This window comes from Diadema setosum, chromosome 4, assembly GCF_964275005.1.
Source record: "Diadema setosum chromosome 4, eeDiaSeto1, whole genome shotgun sequence".
Classification (NCBI taxonomy): Eukaryota; Metazoa; Echinodermata; class Echinoidea; order Diadematoida; family Diadematidae; genus Diadema; species Diadema setosum.
In genome coordinates, this window is record NC_092688.1 from 18,779,934 (window position 1) to 18,804,085 (window position 24,152).

The 24,152-nt window shown below is 38.3% G+C and overlaps 2 protein-coding genes across 3 annotated transcripts; one reads left to right on the forward strand and one right to left on the reverse strand.

Annotated features, from left to right (window-relative positions):
• Positions 1-618: 618 nt before the first annotated feature.
• On the reverse strand, positions 619-15,702 carry LOC140226968 (corrinoid adenosyltransferase MMAB-like). Of its 2 annotated transcripts, XR_011901005.1 has the most exons (10): positions 15,297-15,702; positions 14,310-14,356; positions 13,669-13,762; positions 12,780-12,840; positions 11,502-11,574; positions 10,632-10,729; positions 9,771-9,835; positions 8,952-8,998; positions 3,231-3,290; positions 1,978-2,056 (listed from the first exon to the last, which is right to left on the reverse strand). XR_011901005.1 is itself a non-coding variant. In XM_072307405.1 (9 exons), exons 1-9 carry the CDS (start codon positions 15,503-15,505, stop codon positions 1,954-1,956), a joined length of 810 nt encoding a protein of 269 aa, XP_072163506.1. In that variant the 5' UTR covers positions 15,506-15,702; the 3' UTR covers positions 619-1,953. The 2 variants fall into 2 exon arrangements, 1 of the variants encoding a protein (XP_072163506.1); XM_072307405.1 differs by lacking the exon at positions 8,952-8,998 and having other exon boundaries at positions 619-2,056.
• A 382-nt stretch (positions 15,703-16,084) lies between these two features.
• LOC140226970 (DNA-directed RNA polymerase III subunit RPC9-like) lies at positions 16,085-23,198 on the forward strand. Its single transcript, XM_072307406.1, has 6 exons — positions 16,085-16,163; positions 17,676-17,712; positions 18,517-18,615; positions 19,782-19,876; positions 20,310-20,367; positions 22,500-23,198. Exons 1-6 carry the CDS (start codon positions 16,156-16,158, stop codon positions 22,641-22,643), a joined length of 441 nt encoding a protein of 146 aa, XP_072163507.1. The 5' UTR covers positions 16,085-16,155; the 3' UTR covers positions 22,644-23,198.
• Positions 23,199-24,152: the final 954 nt, after the last annotated feature.

Consider the following 24,152-nt stretch of genomic DNA (forward strand, 5'->3'; position numbering starts at 1 on the left):
CGCAATGAAATCGCGCACAGTCGAAGAAGGCATGATTTTTTTTTTTTGATTTTTTTTTTATTTCTAAATTCAGTTAACTATCCGGCAACAGACCATGCACACATCATTCAACACATTTACGCCATTATAACAGGAAATCGTGTAAATATAAACACAAGAGGACAGAAGGGGTACAGAGGAGAAGGAGAGACAGTCACTACCTTCAGCTGAGCCAACATATGTTTTCGCGTGCGAAGTGTTAGCAAAACACAGCGAGTGTTTCAAGACGGCATTATAACACCATGTATTGCATTATTATAGCAGTACATTCACACTAGCCGAACAGTACATGGTTTGTGTCAACAGGTCAGTCAGCATCACGAGGCAGATCTAAAGAAAAACCACACACAAAAAAAAAACAAAAAAAACCCGACACAAAATATCATCCCTTTCGTCGCCATCGTTAGTCACATGATAACTATATTTTTGCTTTATGTAGGGTTCTAAATTTTACTGATAACACTTCACACACCGCCTCGTACCTCTTCATTACATGGTCGCAAACTAGCATACTTACGGAGGTACGGTGCACATCGTTTTTTTTTTTCCAAATACAATATAAGCACTTTAACACACAAATTCACTTTAACACACAAATTGTTTTTCAGCCTTTATTCTAATCATACAATTTCCAAACAGTGGAGTAACACTTCGTTCCTAGCATTTCATCACAAATTGTGTCATAACTATATGCTTCGAGGAGCACACGAATCAACATGAACATCCAATTCCTGAAAACTCTCGGTCAAGTTGGGATCATAACATCTTTTCTCTTTACCTCGATTTCGTCTGGTCAAATACATCAGTGTCTGGAATATCACTTTGAAATACAAAGCAAGGACAAGGAGAACCCCAGGGATAAATGTACGTTCACGTACACGCGTACTGACGCAGTACCACACTACAGTACTATACTACGAAATTGTGGTTGCAGTTTGTTATTCCGAAGTCCGTTATTCCGATCATACCGAAGGTTCATAATTCCGAAAATGAAATAACGTTCGCTATTCAGAAGGTATCTTAATCCGAAGGTTCGTTTGTACACACTATTTTTTTTTTTCCATTTACGGATTAATGAACTATTCATATTTCATTTTCGGACTATCAGGCCTTCGGTATATCGAAACTTATTTCATTTTCGGACTTTATACCAACCTTCGGAATATGGAACTCTGTAATACTTTCATTTCGGATTAACGAACCTTTGGATTTACGACCCTTACTTCATTTTCGGACTAACGAATCTTCGGCCACATGTTAATGTTCGGATTAACTAATCCTATCTCATGTTCGGATTAAGGGACATCTAACATACGGAATTTGTGTTTTTCGGAACCTTTTTCGGATTAACGAAGCTTCGGAATAACCAACATCAGCAGTCGGTTTGCTATACAGGGACACGGTTTACTTAACCATTGACGGACGACTGACACAATGATCCCAGTCCCTTGCCACTCTTTTCAAAAGTCTGAATTCGAACCAAATTGATAATGAATTAAGCGTGAAGAATTCTAATCAATTTACCAATCCTCATTCCGTACCGATGATTGTTGAGAGCTAGTTTCACAATGTATCCGAACTGTTATCTTGTGCGATGTCTTTTTGTAGGGACGATTTTGTTGAGCACTACGTCCACATAATAATTTTTCCCCTTTACAAGAATCCTGTACACGCATTAAAAAAAAAAAAAAAAAAATCCCAAGAACATTCATGCGTGCGAAATCCTGATGAAATCCGTGTACGTGTATTCTCCAATTACGCAATAAACTTTTTTTTTTTTTTTTTTTTTTTTTTTTTTTTGCATATGATATTTCCCATATACGTATTACTGTATACATACATGTCCATTTATCTTAAAGAGTCTTATACACGACGCTAAAAGAATCAGACGATATTAACGCGAATGAGCCCCTTTCATTTCCTCCTCGCCCTAGGCTTCACTCTCCTGTAGATGGTTTCAGGCATGTTGTCTTGAAGAGACGCGAACCGTGCTGCTGTGAAGAGGTAATCACTCAACCTGCCATCGAATTATGGAACGGAGAGAAATAAAGATAATAGCAGAATGTATAACTATCTGAAACGTCCTTCGCGGATAAGACATATGAAACAATCGCGTAATCTTCGCGTATCTGTCAGCTCCACATTCATTGCTATCTAAACTGCTGAAACAGATTACAATCTAGAAATTACATCTGCAAATACATCAGAGGTTGTGATCTTTGGGTTTACAATCAAATCGACACAATAGCACAATTACATGAGGAAGTCGTCAGGACGACGACGACAACAAGAACAAGAACAAGAACAACAACAAGCACAACAACAATCAGAAGAATGTGACAAAAGACATCGATGGTAAACTTCACTAAGAACTAATGGGGGTAACTATTACTTCTCTTCCGGGAGAGATCTTTGATACTTGAAGCAGTTTTGAATAATATTTCCCGTATACTAAATCAACCCCCCAAAAAATAAAAATAAAAATAAATAAATAAATAAATAAATAAATAAATAAATAAATAAATAAATAAGTAAATAAATAAATTTCATGGGCTGACAATCTCCCGTAGGTAATCTCTGGCCGGACATCAGCTTCAATCTTTTTCTGGAATTTGTTTCCAGTTTGTTTGTTTACATCATAGACTCTACATATACACAATATTGCATAATAAAGCATTTTCACTGATACGAAGACAATTTCTCCTGAATTACATTACATTAGATGAAATAAATGTCATGGCTAGTGTTTCTAAAAGTCTCATAAAATCGTTATATGCTTATATCTACATTAATGTAATTGTAATCCGACTGGCTGATAAACCAGCGGTTTTATCTTAGTTGCTATCACAATATGCAAATAACATCCCCCCCCCCCCAAAAAAAAAAGAAAAAGAAGAAAGAAAAAAAAAAGATCGATTTGATGAGGTTCATCCAGACCGACCACTCTAAAAAAAAAATGGCATTATTGATGTAAATGATAGTATAAAGACAAAACAAGCGTAAACATTTACAGGTGATTTCTTTTATACTTACAGGGGTGCCGCATAATTTAGGGTTACACCTGCTGAATTCATACATGTCTCAGTTACCCTTCCGCCCCTCCCCCAAACTTCTTGTCCACAATGACGCACGGTGACTTATAAAACTTTTCGTCGGTGTTTATGAAATTAGATTCTGCATCCAGTAATTACCTGTTGATAAATCTTGCCACAGCCGGATCTATTTCTTCACTCCGTGCCAGCGGGGCAATGCTGTAAGGTTTTCAAGAAAACAAGATACGATAACACGGTATGATAGATGACTGTCATGTACACGTCCATATCTTTCTTTCTCTCCTCCTCTTCTTTCTCCTCCTCTCTATCTCTCTCTTCCTTTCTCGCCTCTCTGCCCCTCTCTCTGACAGATACGTGAAAGGATGACAAAGAGAATGAACAATCCTCTGTAATCAATAACACTTTTACAAACAGCGCGCGTTATATCCGTCCAATATAACGTGACGACATGATCTGTGAAGAACCAAAATTAGGATCGTGACAGGAACACAAGTACCATAGAAGCATATCCATCAGAAAACCGATTACATACTGGGTGATATATCTCTCAAGTGATACTTTCCCGATACAAAATATAACTCAGACAGAACGTGTTGAAAATGAAACATGAATGCAAGGGTGCATAATGATACATACACACATTCTCGGAGAAGTTTATTGTCTTTATACGTACTCTGTGCTTGTAATGTTTGACAAGCTTTTGACTTTAGTCGTTTCGCAATGGTGTATACAGCGATATAAGTGCGTAGCATGTTGTTTGCACATCATTACAACAAGACAGAGCAGCAACTGTTTGTGGTATATGGCCAACCACTTTTGGAGTCACAGCAATAAGGACAATAATTACATGATCAAAGAAGTGAAGGCGACCGCGTGTTCGTAAAATACAAGACGTATACCAACTATCACCGACTTTCAGTGTGACAAGGATGACGTGCATTTTTCCCCATAAATCATTTGGCCACTTCCCACATTTTAGACAGAATTTAAAATATCTACTATCTCCAGGATTTAAGGCTACTGTTCAACATTCAGACCGTGACTTCGCTGTAAAATAGCAGAGCAAATAGCTCAGATCTCGACACAACATAATTATCAAAAAGTCTTACGGATTATACGTGATATTTGGATTTGTTTATTACTATGTTATACTGTGTCATGGCAGAAAAAAAAAAGTTATAATATAATGTTGGCTATTACAAACAGCTGACAAGTGGACGATTGTTGAAGAATCATAGATTTCAGCGAAATCTATAACTCTATCTATAACCCATAAGCGACTTGAGAGAACCGTATTCATTTAAAACGCAACCAGGATGTACGAGACAGGTGGTGCTCATACACCATCATAAGGGGAATAGGAAAAAAGTGGTGCTTATACACCATTATAAGGGGCAGGAAACAGTGGTGCTTATCCACCATAAGGGGTAGGAGAACAGTGGTGCTTATACCCCATCATAAGGGGTAGGAAAACAATGATGCTTATGCACCATCATAAAAGGGGTAGGAAAACAGTGGTGCTTTTCCACCATCATAAGGGGCAGGAAAACAGTGGTGTTTATACACCATAAGTGATAAGAAAATAGTGGTGCTTATACACCATCATAAGGGGTAGGAAAACAGTGGTGTTTACAAACCATCATGAGGGGTAGGAAAACAATGGTGCTTATCCACCATCATATAAGGGGTATAGCAAAACAGTGGTGCTTATCCACCATCATAAGGGGCAAGAAAACAGTGGTGTTTATACACCATCATAAGGGGTATGAAAACAGTGGTGATTATACACCATCACAAGGGGTAGGAAAACAATGGTGCTTATGCACCATCATATAAGGGGTATAGCAAAACAATGTTGCTTATCCACCATCATAAGGGGCAGGAAAACAGTGGTGTTTATACACCATCATAAGGGTATCATGGGTATCACACTGTAGTGAGCTCTCAGTAGATTTGAATGACTAGGCCTACTGATCACAAGTGTGTATATCACGTATACGACCACGTTAGTCTTTATAATGGATAAGACTTTTGATGTTCAAACGGGGGCCCCAAGTTCGAATCCCGCTAAGATGTTTTCACTCATGTCCCTCTTGATCCAGCTGTATAGATGGGAATACCTGACAATGCTAGTGTCATACATACAGCAGGGCACTGTGATAGAGCAGAAGCGACATTAAAGAGGCTACTCTACCAAGGCGTTATGAGAACCTTCATCCAATTACGCTACCCTAGAGAACCATGTCATCATATTAAATAAGACCAAAGAATCATCGTGCATAGCAACCTCAACCAAGACGGTCATTTCGTATGGCTTCAAAGCCTAGTTTTCGTTTTCAATAGCATACAACAGTGGAGCACTATATACGAAAGACAGTAAAGATTGTCGAATATTATCCATCAACAACACGCAATTGCACAATGAATACAAGTGAAAATCTAGGCACGAGTTCTGAAGACAAGCACGTATTATGTCATCCTCGCATTAATTTTGTCTCGCGAACGACTGTGACTGCTTTTCTTAAAGCATTACCAAACTGGTCAAATGCTTTATGATAATTGACACTGAATATGATAACTGACACAGAAAACCATAGTGCACTCGAATTAGATCGCCACTGACATAACCAGCCAAGCCTCTAAAACTAGCCTGACTTCACGATGCATTGTGGCCAGCTTGCCACCACAAAATGTCGGTCACTGGTGTCAGAGGTCACCGTCATAGCTGATAGTTATATACCTTCTTACGGTCTTTTATGGGGACAACCGGTCGTAAATCATCCACTAAACTAGAACTATGACTCCAGGAGAACGGGCGCAATATCTTCAAGTACCCCCGCGAAAGAAAGTTGAGTGAAATAACGCCATCACCATCATGCAGTGCTGGCAGTACTGAACATCTTGATACGATGAAATATCATCTTGCATAAATTCTTTTCGTGGAGCATTTTACTAATTCAAAACATTTGTAAGCCCATTTTTGCCAAGTGATACTTTTGTCACACGCGACATTCATAGATTTAAATCTGAGGTAAACGCGTTGCCTATAGCGCGGTTTGACGCTACCGAAAATTACAAACAAAAACTTTTGCTGTAATGGCAACCATGAAATTATAGATAAACACAATTACGCCTGCAAAATTCAAACAGCAGGCCGCGTTTTCTCGAATACACCTTAATTTCGAAGAATGGTCTAAAAAAATAGAACACAACACTCTCTCGTGAATTAATAATGTATGGTCGATACATGTAAGAACTATATATATATATATATATATATATTAATTTAGACATTTTGAAATAAAATCATGGCCCAGGTTGAACTAACTTTAATACAAAACTTTTCTCCGAGAGGGAGTACAGATCAGGAAAGCTACCCCATGTATTTAAGAATGTCGACATTCACAGAAAGGGTCAACAAACGGAGCCACAGAGTGCAATAACATTCACAATATCACGCTCAATTGATCACTATCTACGGACAACCATGCCTGACGTGTTAAATCTTATTTTCTGACAGATATTGCGACGCGCTCGTTACATCGTTGTACAAGAAGGCTCCACATTCTAATCACCGCATATCCATGAATTATCCTGCCAATAACGGGCGGGAACGACTCCGGCGGGGCGACGGCGAATCGCCGGCGAGATGAGGCGCTGCATGGAGCCCGGGTGTTTATTCTCCAACGGTTTGACTGCGAGGACTGTGACACGTGAACTCGTGACCTTTCACCCCCCAAGCTGGGTGGCAAGCGGTGACAGGAGGACGGGGGTTAATCGCACGCGTGCTGCTCCAAAAATGTTGTCGCTACACAGGTGAGGACATTCACACGGACGGCGGTATATTGCACAAGGAGAGATCTAATTATTCCTTATGGTGCAGTTTCACCTGTCAATGGTTGCTCAATGGTAATATAGCATCTAAAGAGTAAGACATCTCTTTTGTATGTTTGTTTGTGTTTTTTTTTTTTCAGTTTAATATTGGGGAGAAGAAATAGGTATTCCGCTTAACCCTTCGCGTGCTTTGAGTGACAACTGGCATTGAAAAAAAAAAACCCTCAAAACAAAACAAAACAAACTAGAAATGTCGCTTTGGCGACTGGTATGCCTCCGCCATAATGCATGATTTTCCCAATAGGTCTAGATAGTACATGTGGACACTGTGTGATTACATTTTCACAAAATTGGCAAAATATTGGAATGACAAGTTTGTCACAAATGTGTTGAATGTTCACCTTCCTTGACGTAGGTTTAATTGGATGAATAGGAGAGCATGTATCTAGGGATTTAAGGACTTTAACTTGACTTTGAACCATTCATACATTTAGGCATTGAGTAATTTTCAAGGTACAGGTATGGAGAAAAAGTGCAATTTCTGAATTGAATAGTAAATTGTTACCATTTTCATCTGGCCCTTGACCCTAAAATTCATGAGATAATTACTTTCAGGTAGAACATGCATAATATGTACTAAGTTTCAAGGTAACTTGAGCCACTTCCGAGATATGGAGGAAAAAGTTAGTTCAGCACTTTCAATTGATCTTTGACCTTTTGACCTTTCAGGCAAAAAGAGAGAAAAAAAAAAACAACTTTCCAGAGAATTTCTATTAGGTTACACACGCATACACCAAGTGTAAAAAAAATAACCCTGCTGGCATTGCATAAATATGAGGGTAATAGTAAAATTTTGAAGTCTTGCACTTGACCTTTGACCCCTGACCTTTGATCCATGAACCCTACATTCTCTAGATAATCACTTCCAGTCAGTACATGTATATACTATGTTCCATGAAGATACCTTGAACAATTTTTCAAGGTACAGAGAAAAAAAAGAAGTTTTAATATTTCTACTTGACCTTTTGACCTTTGACCTCATGACCCAAACTTTCATCAGAGAATCTTAATTGGGTAATACATGTATACACTAAGTTCCAAGAAAATATCTCCAGGCATTCAATAGATATGGTGGAAATAGTGAAATTTTATGTATTTGACCCTGACCTTTTGACCTTTGACCTCATGACCCAAACTTTCACCAGAGAATCTTAATTGGGTAATACATGTATACCCTAAGTTTCAAGAAAATATCTTCAGGCATTCAATAGATATGGTAGAAATAGTGAAATTTTATGTATTTGACCCTGACCTTTTGACCTTTGACCTTTGACCTCATGACCCAAACTTTCACCAGAGAATCTTGATTGGGTAATACATGTATACACTAAGTTTCAAGAAAATATCTTAAGGCATTCAATAGATATGGTGGAAATAGTGAAATTTTATGTATTTGACCTTGACCTTTGACCTTGAGCATGTGCAGCCAAAAGTTGATAGGCACAACTTCACCCCCTAATACACATACATGCCAAGTTTCATTAGAATACCTCAACAGGTTTTGATAGTTACCTTGTCCACAAAACTCATTACGGACGGACGGAAGGACGGAAGGACGGACGGACGGACGGACGGACGGACGGACGGACAACCTGAAAACATAATGCCTCCGGCACCACTTCGTGGCGGAGGCATAAAAACAAAAACATGTAGCATCGTACACTCTGTCCAAAGTCCCTGACACAGACAGGGTTTAAGCATGATAATTCCAATTTATTGATAAATCATGTGTAAATTCACTTTTGAAAACAAACAAACAAACAAACAAACAAGCCCAAAACTAAAGTAATATGTATAATATGATGGGAAACGAATACCAAGACAATATGAATTATGTTGTTCATGTCTTCAAATGGTACCTTTATTGTCAACTGAATAAATATTTCATTTTGTGGTAATTAAAAGAAAAAATAAAAGGAAATGAAAAAAAAAAAAAAACCCAACAAAGTCCATTTCTTTCCCTACTTGGTTTTCAGTTTCTCTGGACCAACATGACCGTGTTCTTGATTATTCTGTGGGAAAATGAAAGAACTATTGACTTGAACACTAAACTGATAGATTTTAGCATTTTTAAATTTTCACGAAATCATACATAGAGTTCAAGCAAACATGAAATTTGAGTTAATACACTCTTTAAAAAAAATTAAGAAATCACTTTTTTTTTTCTGGTGCTGAAAGCAAATTAACGCAAGCATGCATACACAAAAGTTTTCACACAAAATTTCACACATTTTCTTTTCTGGCTATCTGCTCCTACCACCTCATTCTTATTACCAAGACCACAAAAATCTCTCAATTGTGGATTAAACATTAACACATACTCTTCAATATTACTTCAACTATACATGACATAATTTTCCTCATATTTAGCTCAATTTGGTCAGTTGCTTGTTCTCTTTGCACTTTTCTTTCAATTCTGTAGCAAGATGTGACCAGCTGCACAGCTTCACAGAGCAAAAAAAAAAAAACAAAAAAACTGGGTGGCGACAAATCATTCCCAAATGTCTGTCTGTATCAATTTACATCATCCCTCTGCTCCCCAACGTTCACTTTTTTCCTACCCAAAAGAGGGATCATCATCATCATAAATGTGAAAAATAAGGAGGATGGAATCCTCACACCCATCTTGCTTACAGTATCAACAGAGTTAAGATACAATCAGGGTGGTCACAAGAAACGTGCCGCTCATAACATCAAGACAGTGGTGCTAATGTTCAGTGCTATTCCACAGGGAAGATGTTATGGCAACTTACATTTTCCAATCATTTAAAGAGTTCCACTCACCTCCTCTCAGCTCTCCGGCAGGTTGACCTAGCTATGTGTAGTGCACTGCTAGCCTTTCCACCAGACTGTTGAGCAATTAAAAAAAGAAATTATACATACACATGACTGTATATACTGTACATAATACATACATACATACATACAATGCATGTCTTATTGACAAGACAAGTTAGGTCAGAGTTTCCTTAGTTCATTCAGGTTGATCTGATTTTGAAGACTACCACCATAGTCAATCAAATACCCTTGCTAAATATTTCATCACATTATCTATTCTAATACTTGATAAAGATTAGAATTCAGTGCTCGGATATAATTCAAATATCATGTTGTTGTTGTTACAATGTTTCGCTGTTATGATGTTTTAATATTGTTGTATGCTCTGTTCATCTCACAATGTATCATCTACAATATTTCTTTGTTACACCAAAAAAAAAAAAAGAAAAGAGTGAAGTGTATGTAATTATGATCTGTAAGAGGAATGAAAATAAAATTTAAATTGTAATGACAAAATCTCTTTCCATTTAATCGCATAGAGAGTAAAATCAACATTTCTTGAGAACTCTTCCCCTGGAGAAGATGTGAGACATGGGGAGACACAACTGAGTGAATGACATTTTCCCAGTCATCAAACCTGCCATCTTTGATACCCTAGATATCTTTTAATCCCCTCAAGACCTGTGCTACAGAATGCCATGGAAATCCGATGCTGGATAGTTGGCAGTGAAAATGAAAGGGTTAATCATTTTGCACAATTCAGAAAGAATCAACCAGCTTGCCCTCCAGAAGTACCAGCTTCTGCAAGTCATTGAAGCTGTGTTTATGATGGGAGGTGGCTGGACCTGGAAGCAGAGACCAACCTACCGGTAGGATGAAGTTCCTGAGGGGAGGCAGAGACACTGTCATGTCATCAATCCACTCCTCCAACATCTCTACACTGGATCCATCAAACTCTGTCATCTCTGGAATGGAAGGAAAGTTGTCACCATTCATTGATAGAACAAATTGACCAAAAAAAAAAAAAAAGTTTATGTGAATAATCAAACCACTAAGCGAACACAAAAGGACTTGTTTGCATGAGGACACACTGTATATCTTCAGTTGTTACAGCTAAATCAAAGTTACAATTTAGGATAAAGGTTTCATCCAAGTTGAAATTCCTGAATGAAAATATATACTTAAAGTTGATCACAGTATCAGAGCAACCATGCCGCATCAGAAGGTCACTGAATTTCAAACAGTTTAGCTCATTCATACCTGCATCATGAAGGATTGCAAATACTAGTATCACGCCAGAAAACTCATACTAGTTCAAGACTTATTTGCAAACCATACACTGAAATAACTTATTGCAAATTGCAGCTCAGTGTAACTTGGGGCCCTAATTGCAGACTATACATGCACATACAAAAAAACAAAAAAACAAACAAAACAAAACAAAACTTGAACCCCCCCCCAAAAAAAAAAAAAAAAAAAAATCCAAATGTAAACAGACACAATGTTTTCATGTAGGAGCACATAACAAGAATTTTAAAAAATAGATTCAAACCATCTGCAGCCTTGTTTACATTTTATAAATCAAACAATACATACCAATGTACAAGGTGCACTAATCTTTACTTACTCATGTGAGTTTTATACCTTCATGGTGCCAGATTGATGCTATTTAAGACTAGAAAGATACCAAGTCACTCAACTGACTAACTTTCACACTCCTGTCTGGTTTTCACTCACGCAGTTGATTCGGAGAAGCCAGACTTCTGGGTGTGGCAATGTTGGATCCTGCATCCTGCAGAATACACTGGATCTGGCAGCATAAGTGGAAAAAACAGGAGAGATGAATACAAGCAGTCAGGAATTACCAGATTAAATGTAACTAATCCAACAAAACAGACATTTCATAGAACTGTTCATATACAGTAGAATCCTGAAGAGAAGGATGCAAGCTTTGCTAAAAGATCAGAACAAGCGAATGTTCTTATCAGCAGGATGCTCCTATGATATGTCACTCCAGGTGGCCACTCACTTCATAACCTAATGGATTTAACTGTTATTATCAAATGTCCACACTAGGAGAGCTTCACATTGCTGCACACAAGGTAAGTCCTCTTAGAACTATGTGTTATTTCATATTTCATAAGAGGTTTCTCATTATCTCAAAAAATCATCATCAAGAAACGTTGGAAACCTGTAGCCCCATCTCACTTCATGACCTAATGGTTTTATCTGTGATTACCTCATGTACACACTACCCCAATGATTTGGCAAGCTACGATTACTGCCTGATCTATGAGGTCTCCAAGGAACAATCCTTTTCCCATTACAGCACTTTATTTGGTCAACAAAGAGAAACAGATTCTGAGAACAGATTGCCATAAATTTTCAATCGACATGATATCATGGAGAGATAGCTAAAGAATTAAAATCAGGCTCATATCTGTGAATGTGTGAAGAAAATTGTGGCATTCACTGTGTATGTTGCCAAACTGGGATTATTGAGAAATGCACTATTATAGGACTTTGTCTCATGCTGAGAAAATAGACAAAAATTGTACTACACTGTCTTGTTGTATACATGTAGGTTGTATTTGCATTATTTGTCAATATTCTGTGTCAGAGGGGTAGGAAAAAAATGAAAGATTTCCAAAAATGTATAACTTTGAATCTTACGTGTGTGTGTGTGTGTGTGTGTGTGCGTGTGTGTTTGTGTGTGTGTTTGTGCATGATTATATAATGCCCAGCAAAGTTAGAGGGACTCTTGACATGTTATTATTCATAAAAATGAGATACATGTACCTTTGAATGAGATACAACCAGAGAGGGCGCTATTCCATATTGGCTACTATGGAAAGTAAGGCTCTATCATTGATGGTAGGTCACTCTGCAGAAAAACCTTCCATCAATGACAGAAACTCACTGTGCATAAAAAAAAAAATAATCTAAACTCTTTTGACAGATAGTAAATGCCAAAGATGAAACTTTGTTTTTCAATTATAATATGCATTTATTCACCTCTTCAAGTTGTTTGTCACACACAAGTAGATTGGATTCTTTCACGAACTCTCTTGCAAGTCTGTAAAGAAAGGCAAAGAAATTAAGCATTCTATCAATAAACATGCTTTTGAAAACAGAAACATTACAATAAGTACTTGAAAGTATTCATCTGCTGATCAACTTTATGAGTTCACCCTGTTTGTCAGTCAGTTCGTGCCAATGATACACAATGACTGCTGTTCGAGAGAAAACTATCATGACTTCAAATTTTGTCAAGTTTTTAAACTTCACACCAAGTAAACTGTGATTCACATTTGACAATTTATGCTTCTTGCATGATGCACTACCATTAACAAAGTAACCATTGTGAGTGATTAATGCAATACAAGAATGTATGAATGGACAGTCCACACACACACACACACACACACACACACACACACACACACACTAATACACGCACACAATGATTTTATGACTGCAGGTAGAACATTTCACAGACCTGCTATTTTGTATGATTTGTAATAGACACAGACATTACTGCATTCATAATTCTCACAAACAAATTCACTGCACAGTTTCTTTTTTTCTGCAGTAGATTATAGCAGATGGCAAATAATTGCAATACAAACCAAATAGTAGAGTGTCAATAGTGTACACTTATGCTTTATCCTATAAAACTAAATCACATCATTTGAAATGTCCCATTCTTAACCCGTTTAGGACGGTTTGATTTTGCTACAACACGCATTTCCCATAGACACCTGCCCGAGTATACTCGGGACTCGTTCTCAATGGGTTAACATAGTCATTAACAATCACATGGTGAAGAGATAGAGTTAGAGGGAGAGAAACAATTACCTACAGTAAAAACAAACTACATGTAATTAGAGCTACAATGACATACCCAATGGCAGAGGACAGCTCATCAGTTGTACCTACTGCTTCAAATACAATGTCATCCTTTGGTCTTCTGTCTCCAGCAATGGTTACAGAGGTCCCTGTTTTACACATACAAACTTATTAAGAGTAGTCTTTGCATCAAAAACAAAAACATGTTAAACACTTGCTTTCCCTAATACCAGAATGAGACGGGAATATAAAATGTACAATGGACATTGAGAAAAAAAAAAAGCAATAACCGCTCAAAAACTGCACAACCTCATGCTCCTTCTCAGTTAGAACTGGTGATACAAGATACTTTAAACAATAATGGATACCAGGTACTAGTTATTTGGTACAGGACATGATTTTGCAATAATAAGTTCATTAAGAAAAACTACATACACACTGGCAATGCTAAAAAAAAACACATATTTTTGTGTATTAATGGTGAATTTATGAAAAGACTCTTAAAGGAGCTTTATGTTACAGTAGTTAAAAAGTAGAGGATTTATTTTGCCTTTAAAGGGATCGAATAGTTTTGGTTGAGACCTAATTTCAGGTTTCTAACAATAAACATTTTTTAAAGAATGATTTAGACACGAGTAATATAACATGACCTAAACGGATTGCATGAGAGACATTGACAAGGAATAAAATTAGTACCTTTATCTCCAGTTCTTGTGTATATTTTTGGAAGTTTCTTTGCTACTCTGCAGAAGACACAACATGAAAAGAAACAATTAGGTTTGTGACATCATCACGTGGTGGTATCTAAAAATTTATCTAATGCTTACCTGGTATACTGGATAACATACACACTCATCCCTTTTGCTTTTGAAAATCTTTGGTGCCTACTTTACACATAACTGAAATTCAGGAAGCTCTCTTACCTTAATACAAAAGAAAAGAGTGGGAAGAGAAAAATCATAGAGTGAGAGAGAGATCATAGTGATATATTGAACGATATCAGTATACCAATCCATGAAAGCAGGTTGCATTAAATCACACTGTTGTGGCAAAACCATAGCAGTGAGAGTAGCACTACTAGATAGCAAGTCTTCTTGAAGTAAATTTCAATATTGATACAAGAAAAAATGTATCAAGCCTAAGGTATCAGGGTTTAAATACTGAGATCACTATCGACGCTGACATTTCTGTCATGGCTGACAGGGGATGGATTCTCTCTTGTATCAATATTACTTGTGAATCTATCGTCTGCTTTTATTCGGTATCTTTCAAATGTCTTTGCATCATGTAGGCCAAACCACAAATTCTCACAACACAACTCACGACTGCAAAAGAATAATACTAGATCTGTACCGGGTATAATAGTAGCAGAAAGAGTACCGGTACACAGTAACATATCTTTAATACTCACGACAGAAAAGAGTTTCTAGAATTATTAGATTCTAGCTAGGGCATTATCGCGAAATACTAGTAGGTCCCCACTCCATTCACCGCCATTCATTTCGTTTATAGCCGGGGACTTCTTTCAACCCCCCATATAGACTTTGCACATAGTGGAGACGCACGCGCAGAACGAGAGGGGACCCCGATATCAGTTTATCACGATTTTGCCGATTCTAGTAAAAATGTGTACCGATTACCGAAATTGTTATAAGTGTGCCAATAAGAATATCATACTCTCACCCCTGGTCATTGCTTTGTCCGGAACACGGACGCACTGATTGTCCGTGACAGGCAGACAGAGCTTTTAGCGAAGACACAGGCACTCGCTCATGACTGACTGGCCCGGAGTTTCTGGGCATGAACGACATGAGACTCCGGTGAGAGCCCCTGCTCCAGAGATATGCCACACTTCCTCTGATTAGAACATTAGGAATCTTGACTGAAGACATGACTGAATTTCTAAGAGCAGCTAAAGCAATGTTACATAGGAAACTGTCGACAATTGCTGCTTTAAAACTGCACAGTTCCAATATATGACCATCAAAACCTCAAATTCCAGTATTACAAGTTTATGCACACAGATACTCGCACGTATGGGACTAGCTAGCTAGGCGACCAGCAGCAGTCTTCGCATCGGTTGGAGTTCGGTGTTTGGATCGCACGACGGTAGCACGAACAGTATGAAGTAGACTCAAAACTGGATCAATCAATCAATAAGACTTTTGCTTTGTGTGTTTAGCAACACAATAATTGCATTTTAATTGTTATTTTATTTTTATATAGTAGTTCAAAAATTAAGATAGATGATTTTGCTATGTTATAATTTCTTTGGGTTTAAATTTTAATCAAAAATATTTTTGCCGACTGTTTTCAGAACGAGTATCGCCCGAATACGTGTGTCGCGCACATGCATCTCTTGGTTTTCGTATAACACATAACATACAGTACATTTTGTACGTGAAGCTGAGCTGCTGCTGCAGTGTGTACAAGGCCAAGGAGATGTCAACCAGAAGCAGAAACTCTAGTTGCCTTGGAATTTGAGAAACTGAGTTTGCTTTCCACCAGTTTTGTCTGTCTTGTTGACGGCTACGCGGATAAAATGGAAATGTAAGTTGCCCTGAAAATGTTGGGGGGGGGGGGGGGGGGACTGACAGGACACTGCACTGCACTGTAAAAGTATTTTATTATTTTGCTTGCTGAAGATGCATCCATTGTCCTCCATTGTCCATTGATTGGCATTGCCAACGCAATGCTTTGGCATTGGCATTGGCCATTGCAAGATTGTAAACTATGTCTATGAGTAAAAGTTTATGAAGGAATACATGTTGTAAGGCACTCCAGTCTCCACTATAGGGCAGGCCGCTTACTCCTAAAAAATGTGGAAAATTTTGCAGTTTCCAGATAAATTGGTGAGAAGAACCAAGGCAATGGGATAATGTATATTTCATTTGTTATTGTCACTGTGTTTATGATAGAAATTTACCCATGGTTTATTTGTGAAGTTGCCGTATGTGGCAATAGGGAGTTATTCGTGATTCTCACTTTAGCGAAACTGCGGGGTAGCCGCCATCTAAACCCAGGACCGCGCCGCAAGGCGCGGTCTCCGGGGCTACCTCTAGGGGAGGGTCTTTGAACTTGTAACCATTTCATGAGTTTAAGGGTAGGGTCCACGGGGAGCTTTTCTGTTTTGGGATTAGAAATTGTGCTAGTTCTCATCTATTGTGAAAGATGGTTCTGAAAGACACCATTTTGAGCATTTTCTGCCTAAATTTTGTTCAAGGGTGAATGAGTCTATGAAAACATTACTAAACAAACGCAAACAGAAAAACTGACCAGAAGTGTATTTAATTTATCAGTGGAAAATTGAGCAAAGAAAATGGGATTTCATCATGATTCGAACCCGAGACCTCTGGATGCTAGCCCGGTGCTCTACCAACTGCTGAGCTATAGAAAGCCCTAGTTCAGTGTTTGTCCCAGAAACCCAAAATTCTCAATGCTCGAATGGTCAGAAGATATAGCAGTGTTCGTGTGTTTGTGTGTGACACACACATACATGTACACACTTGAACCTGGCATAAACCCAAAGGATAATTCAACTTGGGGATAAATGAGGGATCACCGAAGTGATGCAGCATTTTGAATATGTAACAAATGCAAACAGAAAAACTGACCAGAAATGAATATTATTTATTAGTGGAAAATTGAGCAAAGAAAATGAGATTCCATCAGGATTCAAACGCGAGACCTCCGGCTCCAGATGCTAGCTCGGTGCTCTACCGACTGAGCTTTCCACTACTAAATAATATTCATTTCTGGTCAGTTTTTCTGTTCCAAGTCTGTTTCTATTCTATGGCACAATTTAAGTTTTAGAGACTCCTTTGTTTTGGATTATTTATTTAGAATAGCACTAGTAGGCCACTATAATTATAAAAATTAGACTGTGAATTTGTGAGATGTACGTAGGTATCCTCCAGCAAACAAAAAGAGAATAAGGAAAAAGATTACGTTAGCGGGGCTTCCCATCCAATTGTAGTTGTTTAACTTGTAGAAATTGTGATCTTGCAAGCACACACTACTTTTTGAATTGTTTTGATACCTTTACATTTCCCCCCACTGCAGAATCAATGAGAGTGCAGCCATGCTGAGTAATTATGAGGTAAGACTGGGAATAGAAGTTGTAGTAGAAGAAGTTTTTATAGCTTTTAAAGTATTCAAAAATGACAATGCTACCTGGTAGTCATTCTTTTAGTTTTTTGATCTTTTGGAATTAAATGGTAGTTGGGTAATTTGGATCATTCTTCAGTGGACTTTTGTGAAACTTTTGAAAGTTTTGGTTTTTTTTTGTTTTTTTTTTTGTTATTATGTAGTACATGTAGCCTTTAGCTATCATCAGAATGATGACCCTCCAGGGAATTAGCTGTTACTATAGGATTGTACTATGTAGCACACAATTTTCTTCCCGTTTTTGCCTGTTTACAGAAGAAGCACTTCTGCAATCCACAACAAATAATAACTGAGTGAGCAAGTCAAACTGTGAGAAACAAGGTACACAAGACTTTTATATGTGCAATGCTGAGAAGAAGAAAACAAACAAACAGGTTGATTTCACATTCAAAGTATGTGCATACCCCCCCCCCCAGTCAAATTTTTTTTCCAGAAACCAGAAAGTTTGTTACAAACTTGCCAGACAGAACTACAGCTTATGGATCCAGAAGTCATTTGAACAGCTTGATAAGTTTGTCAGTGAAAATCGTATCACCTTTAACATGTTACTAAATAGTCTGTTTTATGTGAATTAGCTTGCTCTGTGGTGGCAACAAACTTTATTTCCATCCACTACCACATCCTTGGCTGTCTTACTCGCGTTCTGGTTGAAAATCTGTTCTTGCCCTATTGGAACTTTTGGTAACTGTGTCTATGTTACTATGTCCTGGTTCATACCTTTTTCCCACTTCTTCAGGTCTTCTCCCTGCTGAGTGATTTACAAGCTGAAAGCGCTCGAAAGGGAAAGAAGAGCATCAGCAAGAAACAGCAGAATCTGGCCACCATTTCCTATGAGGTATGGTGTCTGCATGAAAGCAGTGTACATGTGTTTAATCCTTAAAATCCCTGACTTAAAGAAAGTGCTGGGAGTAAGTTTCCATAGTTACTGAAAATTCAATTGATACAGCATGGGCTGTTTGTAGTTTGTCTGAAGATAAGGGAGAAGAAGGAGGTATGAATCAAACAACATTAAAAGTCATACTTTTGAATGTGATACATGTATGAAGCTATTACTAAGTATCATTCTAAAAAGCATAAAGAATTCCTAGCCTGTTTCAGAGATGTGAGATGATCAAGAAAGAGAACATGATGCATTAAGGAAACTGTACAGAAGTCACTCATTTTAGTAAACTGTTTTTGCTGTTTATGCTTGTTGCACATCACTGTGTGTGCAATTCCTCATTTATTTTGTTAACAGAAAAGAAGATGAAAAAAAAAAAAGAGGGAAATTAAAATGCATAACACTGTGAACTTTGAAAGGCTCACCTACACTTGGTGAATGAAGCAAGCCCTGTTTTAACAGACCTTACTGCGGCAATGCCCAGATAGCATTAGGGTAACAAAATTCTTCGCCTCTGACAATAAAACAGCAGTAAGTAACAAAAGCAGAAAACATTACTGTGACAACATCCGAGCAACATTTTGGTGGTACCGTTTTAACAGGTACGGTGAAAAAAGATTACCCTGACGCTACTTGTGTCTTTTGTGGATGCAGCGTTGAGTCATTAATGTGTCATTTCTGTTCAAAATCTCAAGAGTAGTTCGTGTTTGATATTTGAAAAGTGCTACTCGGGAGACACAAGAGTCATAAAATTACCCTGGTTTCCATCTTTGGGGTTATAGCAGCTACTGCACATAATGATCCATTCATGATCAATTAGTTTTCATTCATTGTGATCAGTCTGCAGCTGTCATTCACACCCCCCCCCCCCCCCTTAAAAAAGAAGAAGAAATAGATTGCCTTGAATTTGCATATCATGTAATGAAAGCCAAAGTTCAGAGAAAGCCTTGCATATTTTCTCATTTCTCATAAAGTGACTAGCTAGATCACACTGTCTTATTCATTTGTATTTAGTAGTTTAGGATATAATATTCACCTGAAGTGGATTCAGGCCTTTGTCATGGTCCAGAGGTAGAACCATATTAATATTAACTTCATCATCATGATCTTTTCCCTACTAGACAATCAAATACCTGGAGAAGACTCCTTGTCATCTGCAGTCAGCAGAGGTCCTGGAGGCATTTCTGAAAGCAGTCGCTCCCTACAAATTGACAAAGTAGGATTCCCCTTTTTTTTCCCTTTATCACATTATCATTTAATATTATGCACTTTCATATATTTTATCATTAATTTCATTATTGCCTATCACTGATGCTTCCTAAACATTTCAGGGAACATGCTTGGAAGTGCAATTTCATGTTTTGTTTAAGTTGATTTGAATATCTAGTTCTTCTGATTCTGTTAGTTAAATTGATGACATCACCTCATGTAATTTGCATAAATGGTTTCGACCAATAACATGCAGAATGTGAGAATTACAATTTATATTTCTTTTTTTTTTTGTAAACCTCCAGCGTATTAATGCTCAAATAAAAAGAAAAGTCAAATAAAAGCATCAATAGATGACGTTTTGATCTTTTGTGCTGTGTGGTTGATATAATTATTCACTTCACATTATTTACAGTCAAATGTGTATATCATTCCTACAGGGCAGAGAAGCTGCAACTTTTGAACCACAGACCAACAACCACAGTGGAAATTATGGCAGTAAGTCAGTCAGTCTGTGTCCATCAGTAGTTTAATTCTGTGCAATGTCAAGGAAAGACAAGATCTCTGTTGTATGTATATTTGCACTGTATCCACCAATGTCATAATACTGAACTAGGTATTCAGATTTGAAATTTTCTGTCTTAGATTTGGGAATGGGAGATATGGTCAAATTGATAATTATCAGAGTATAGAGTTAGTATCATAAGGGAGTTCATGGTTAGCACATGTCTCATTTGACCCCTACACCACAGACTTTCAAATAACATGGAAAGGACCTGTGACAGAGCATTTTTTGTTGAAGCATGCCACCTTTGTAATCAATGACAATGAAATGCGAGTGCAGCTTTTGTTAAACATATTGATGAATCACTTTCACCTGTGCGTTCTAACAAGGTGAAACACACAACTTAACATTCTAAATCCTCATTTGCCTGAGGATTCTTTTAATTTGAAAGTCAATGGCAAATACACAAACATTCTCATTTGACCTTTATTTTGCACATGCGCAAGTTGCAACCGTGAACTCCCTTATTGTACTCCATCCATCCCAATTTGAAAACAATAAGAACAGCAACAGCCAATGCAGGTTCTCTGATTAATTGGATTTCAACCATAATGATGCTGTTACATGTACATCCATCACATGATGTGTGTGTGTGTGTGTGTGTGTGTGTGTGTGTGTGTATGTGTGTGTAGATGATGAGTAAAGCTACCCACCCCCCCCCCCCCCCCCACACACACACACTTACACACACTTATTACCTCCGCCAAGGGAGGAGGTTATGTTTTCGTTACCGTTGGTTTGTTCGTTGGTTTGTCAGTTTGTCCGTGTGCAAAATAACTCAAAAAGTAGTAAACGGATTTGGATGAAACTTGCAGGAAAGGTTTAGAATGATACAAGTAACAGATGATTAAATTTTTGTAGTGATTGAGTGGGGAATTTATGAAGGATTTTGGATATTTTGGCAGGTAGGGTCAATGAACTTGGGAGTTCAGGCTGCGCTTATTTGAGGTTTGCATGCGCGCACTAAAGCCTTGCAGCGAGGGTTTATGACGTAACAAAGGCTTGTATATTGGGAAATCGGGCGACTTTCAGCACATGCTATAAGTATGTATGGGTGGAAATCACTGATATCTCTAATGGAAGATCAGTGGTGGAAATGGGCTGCATGCTTGGCGGAGGTCTGCCCTCTCAGAGTGCTTTTCTAATAATAGAATGTGATAATATTGGGCTTTGTTTTTTTTTGGTTTTGTTTTTGTTTTTTTTTACAGGTTGGGATTCCCTTGAGAGAAGGCATATCTGTAGGCCAGTATCTGAAATTCATAATTTTTGTCGAGCCCACTGGAGGTGTGGGGAGAAAGGGATTGCCTGTGGCGTCTGTCCGTCCGTCGTCCGTCCGTGACGCTACAAAAACTTGAATAACTCTCTACTGAGGACTTCAATTTCAATCAAACTTAGAGGGAAGAGTGGTTATACACAGTTGCACATTTCACCAAACATGAAGGGTACCTCAAGGTCAAAGGTCATAGGCAGAGGTCAATGAACTTTAGGGCCCAATGTTAAATATTTACAGCGTGTTTCAATTATGGCTCATAACTTTTGATGTCTATGTCCGTTTGTGACCAAACTTGGATGGTACTTGTAGATGTCCTTTGGGGAGTTGAGGGTCATTACAAGGTCAAAGTTCACACACAGGGGTCAACAAACTTTTAGGGCCCAACGTTAAGTTTTTACTGCGCGTTTCAATTATGGCTCATAACTTTTGATCCCTTTGTCCGTTTGTGACCAAACTTGGACAGTAGATGTCCCTTGGGGAGTTGAAGGTCACCACAAGGTCAAAGTTCACAGACAGGGGTCAACAAACTTTTAGGGCCCAATGTTAAGTTTTTATGGCACGTTTTGATTATTTCTCATAACATTTGATCCCTTTGTCCGTTTGTGACCAAACTTGGATGGTAAATGTCCCTTGGGGAGTTGAAGGTCACCACAAGGTCAAAGGTCATGGGAGGGGGGGGGGGGGGTCAATGAACTTCCGGGAGTTAGAAAAACATTAATTTCTTCTATGCAAATGTGTGAGACACAATTTGGCACTTACCTTGTATATCTTTGTTGATGCCTGTTTTCACAGATGATAGAGGAATGCGAGGAGAGATTGACAGAAGAGCAGATGGAGGAACTCATCCAGGTCATCATTTCCACATTGCCTGGAGACCAGGAGATGGAAGAGGGAGGAGAGGAGGCCATGCAGGAAGATGATGAGGGATGGCGCTGAAGTCATGATGACAACATCAGCGGACATTGGATTGACATGGTGAAGATTGTTGCACACTGGCAGCTTAACCCATTGAGGACGAGTCCCGAGTTTACTTCGGCAGGTGTCTATGGGAAATGCGTGCTGTAGCAAAATCAAACCGTCCTCAACGGCTAAACACAGTTTGACTTGTAGATGGAGGTATCAGTAGACGAGGTTCCAGTGACGTCATCAAGGCATGCTGAGTGGCTAAAACTGTGTGATGGGGCTCACATACGTGTGGGCAAGTAGATAACTGTTACATCCCACCTCCCATCATTGCGCGCGATTTTATCAGCTCATTCAGTCAGGCTGGTATGTGATGCATGTATCGTACCCAAGAGCAATGCACACGTGATTTGTTTTTGCCCCTCAGAGAACACGTCATGTGACACAATGTAACCTTGTCTGTAGGTGTTCCAGTGTTGAGTCACTGGAGAAATAAAAACCTGACACAGATCTCAAGAGAGTCAGGGTCACTAGCAGAGTGGCAATGTAGTGCACGGGAGATGATAAAGATTGACACTCATTTTCATAGTGCTGGCACCAATGAGATCATTTATCCCGTTGAGGAAGAGTCCTGAGAATACTCATTCAGGTGTCTATGGGAAATGGGTGCTGTAGTAAAATCAGTCCGTCCTCAAGTGGTTAAAGGACAAGTCCACCTTCATATACATGTGGATTGAGGGAATGCAGCAATATGAGTAGAACACATCAGTGAAAGTTTGGGGAAAATCAGACAATCTGTTCAAAAGTTATGAATTTTTGAAGTATCTGTGCAGTCACTTCTGGATGAGAAGACTACTACAGGGTATGATGTCACATGTGAAGGAAGATATAAGGAAATATAAAGAGAATTTCACAAAATAAGATTTTTTTGAAAAAAAAAGTGCCCATTTCCTTGACTTGTCACTGACATATAGTTAAGGTTAATATTATTCCCCCTGCCTTCTGAAAGAGGCAACTCCACTGTTCTTCTCTATTATGCGAGAAAAGTGATAATATGTTAAATTCTCTTTATATTTTTATAAATTTATAATTTGTAATGGATAATGGTTCTGTCATACTGTTAACAGTCCTCCAGATGTAGGGTTGACTTATTAAGCCATGTTCTGTTAATTTTTGCCATATCATCATACATCATGTTGCCATGGCGAGTGGACGTGAGGTGGCGCTACACAACGTGGTACCCCAGGGTACTATGGTACCCCGGGGTAACGCGTTATGCATCATGTGTCAAATCTCAAGTCAGTTGCTCAAACGATGAGATTATTTTGATCCACAAGATATGTATGATTTGTTTGCAAAATACTGTACTCTTGATATGGCAACACTTTTCTTTACACTCACTCAAAGGCGTTCTTCACAATAACATATGCTAGCAATCATGTCCCAAACTACAACTCAGTTGCTAATACACAAGAGTATTTCCCTGAACAAAATTTTGTATGATTTGTGTACAAAATGCCTTTGCCATAGCAATGGCAATAA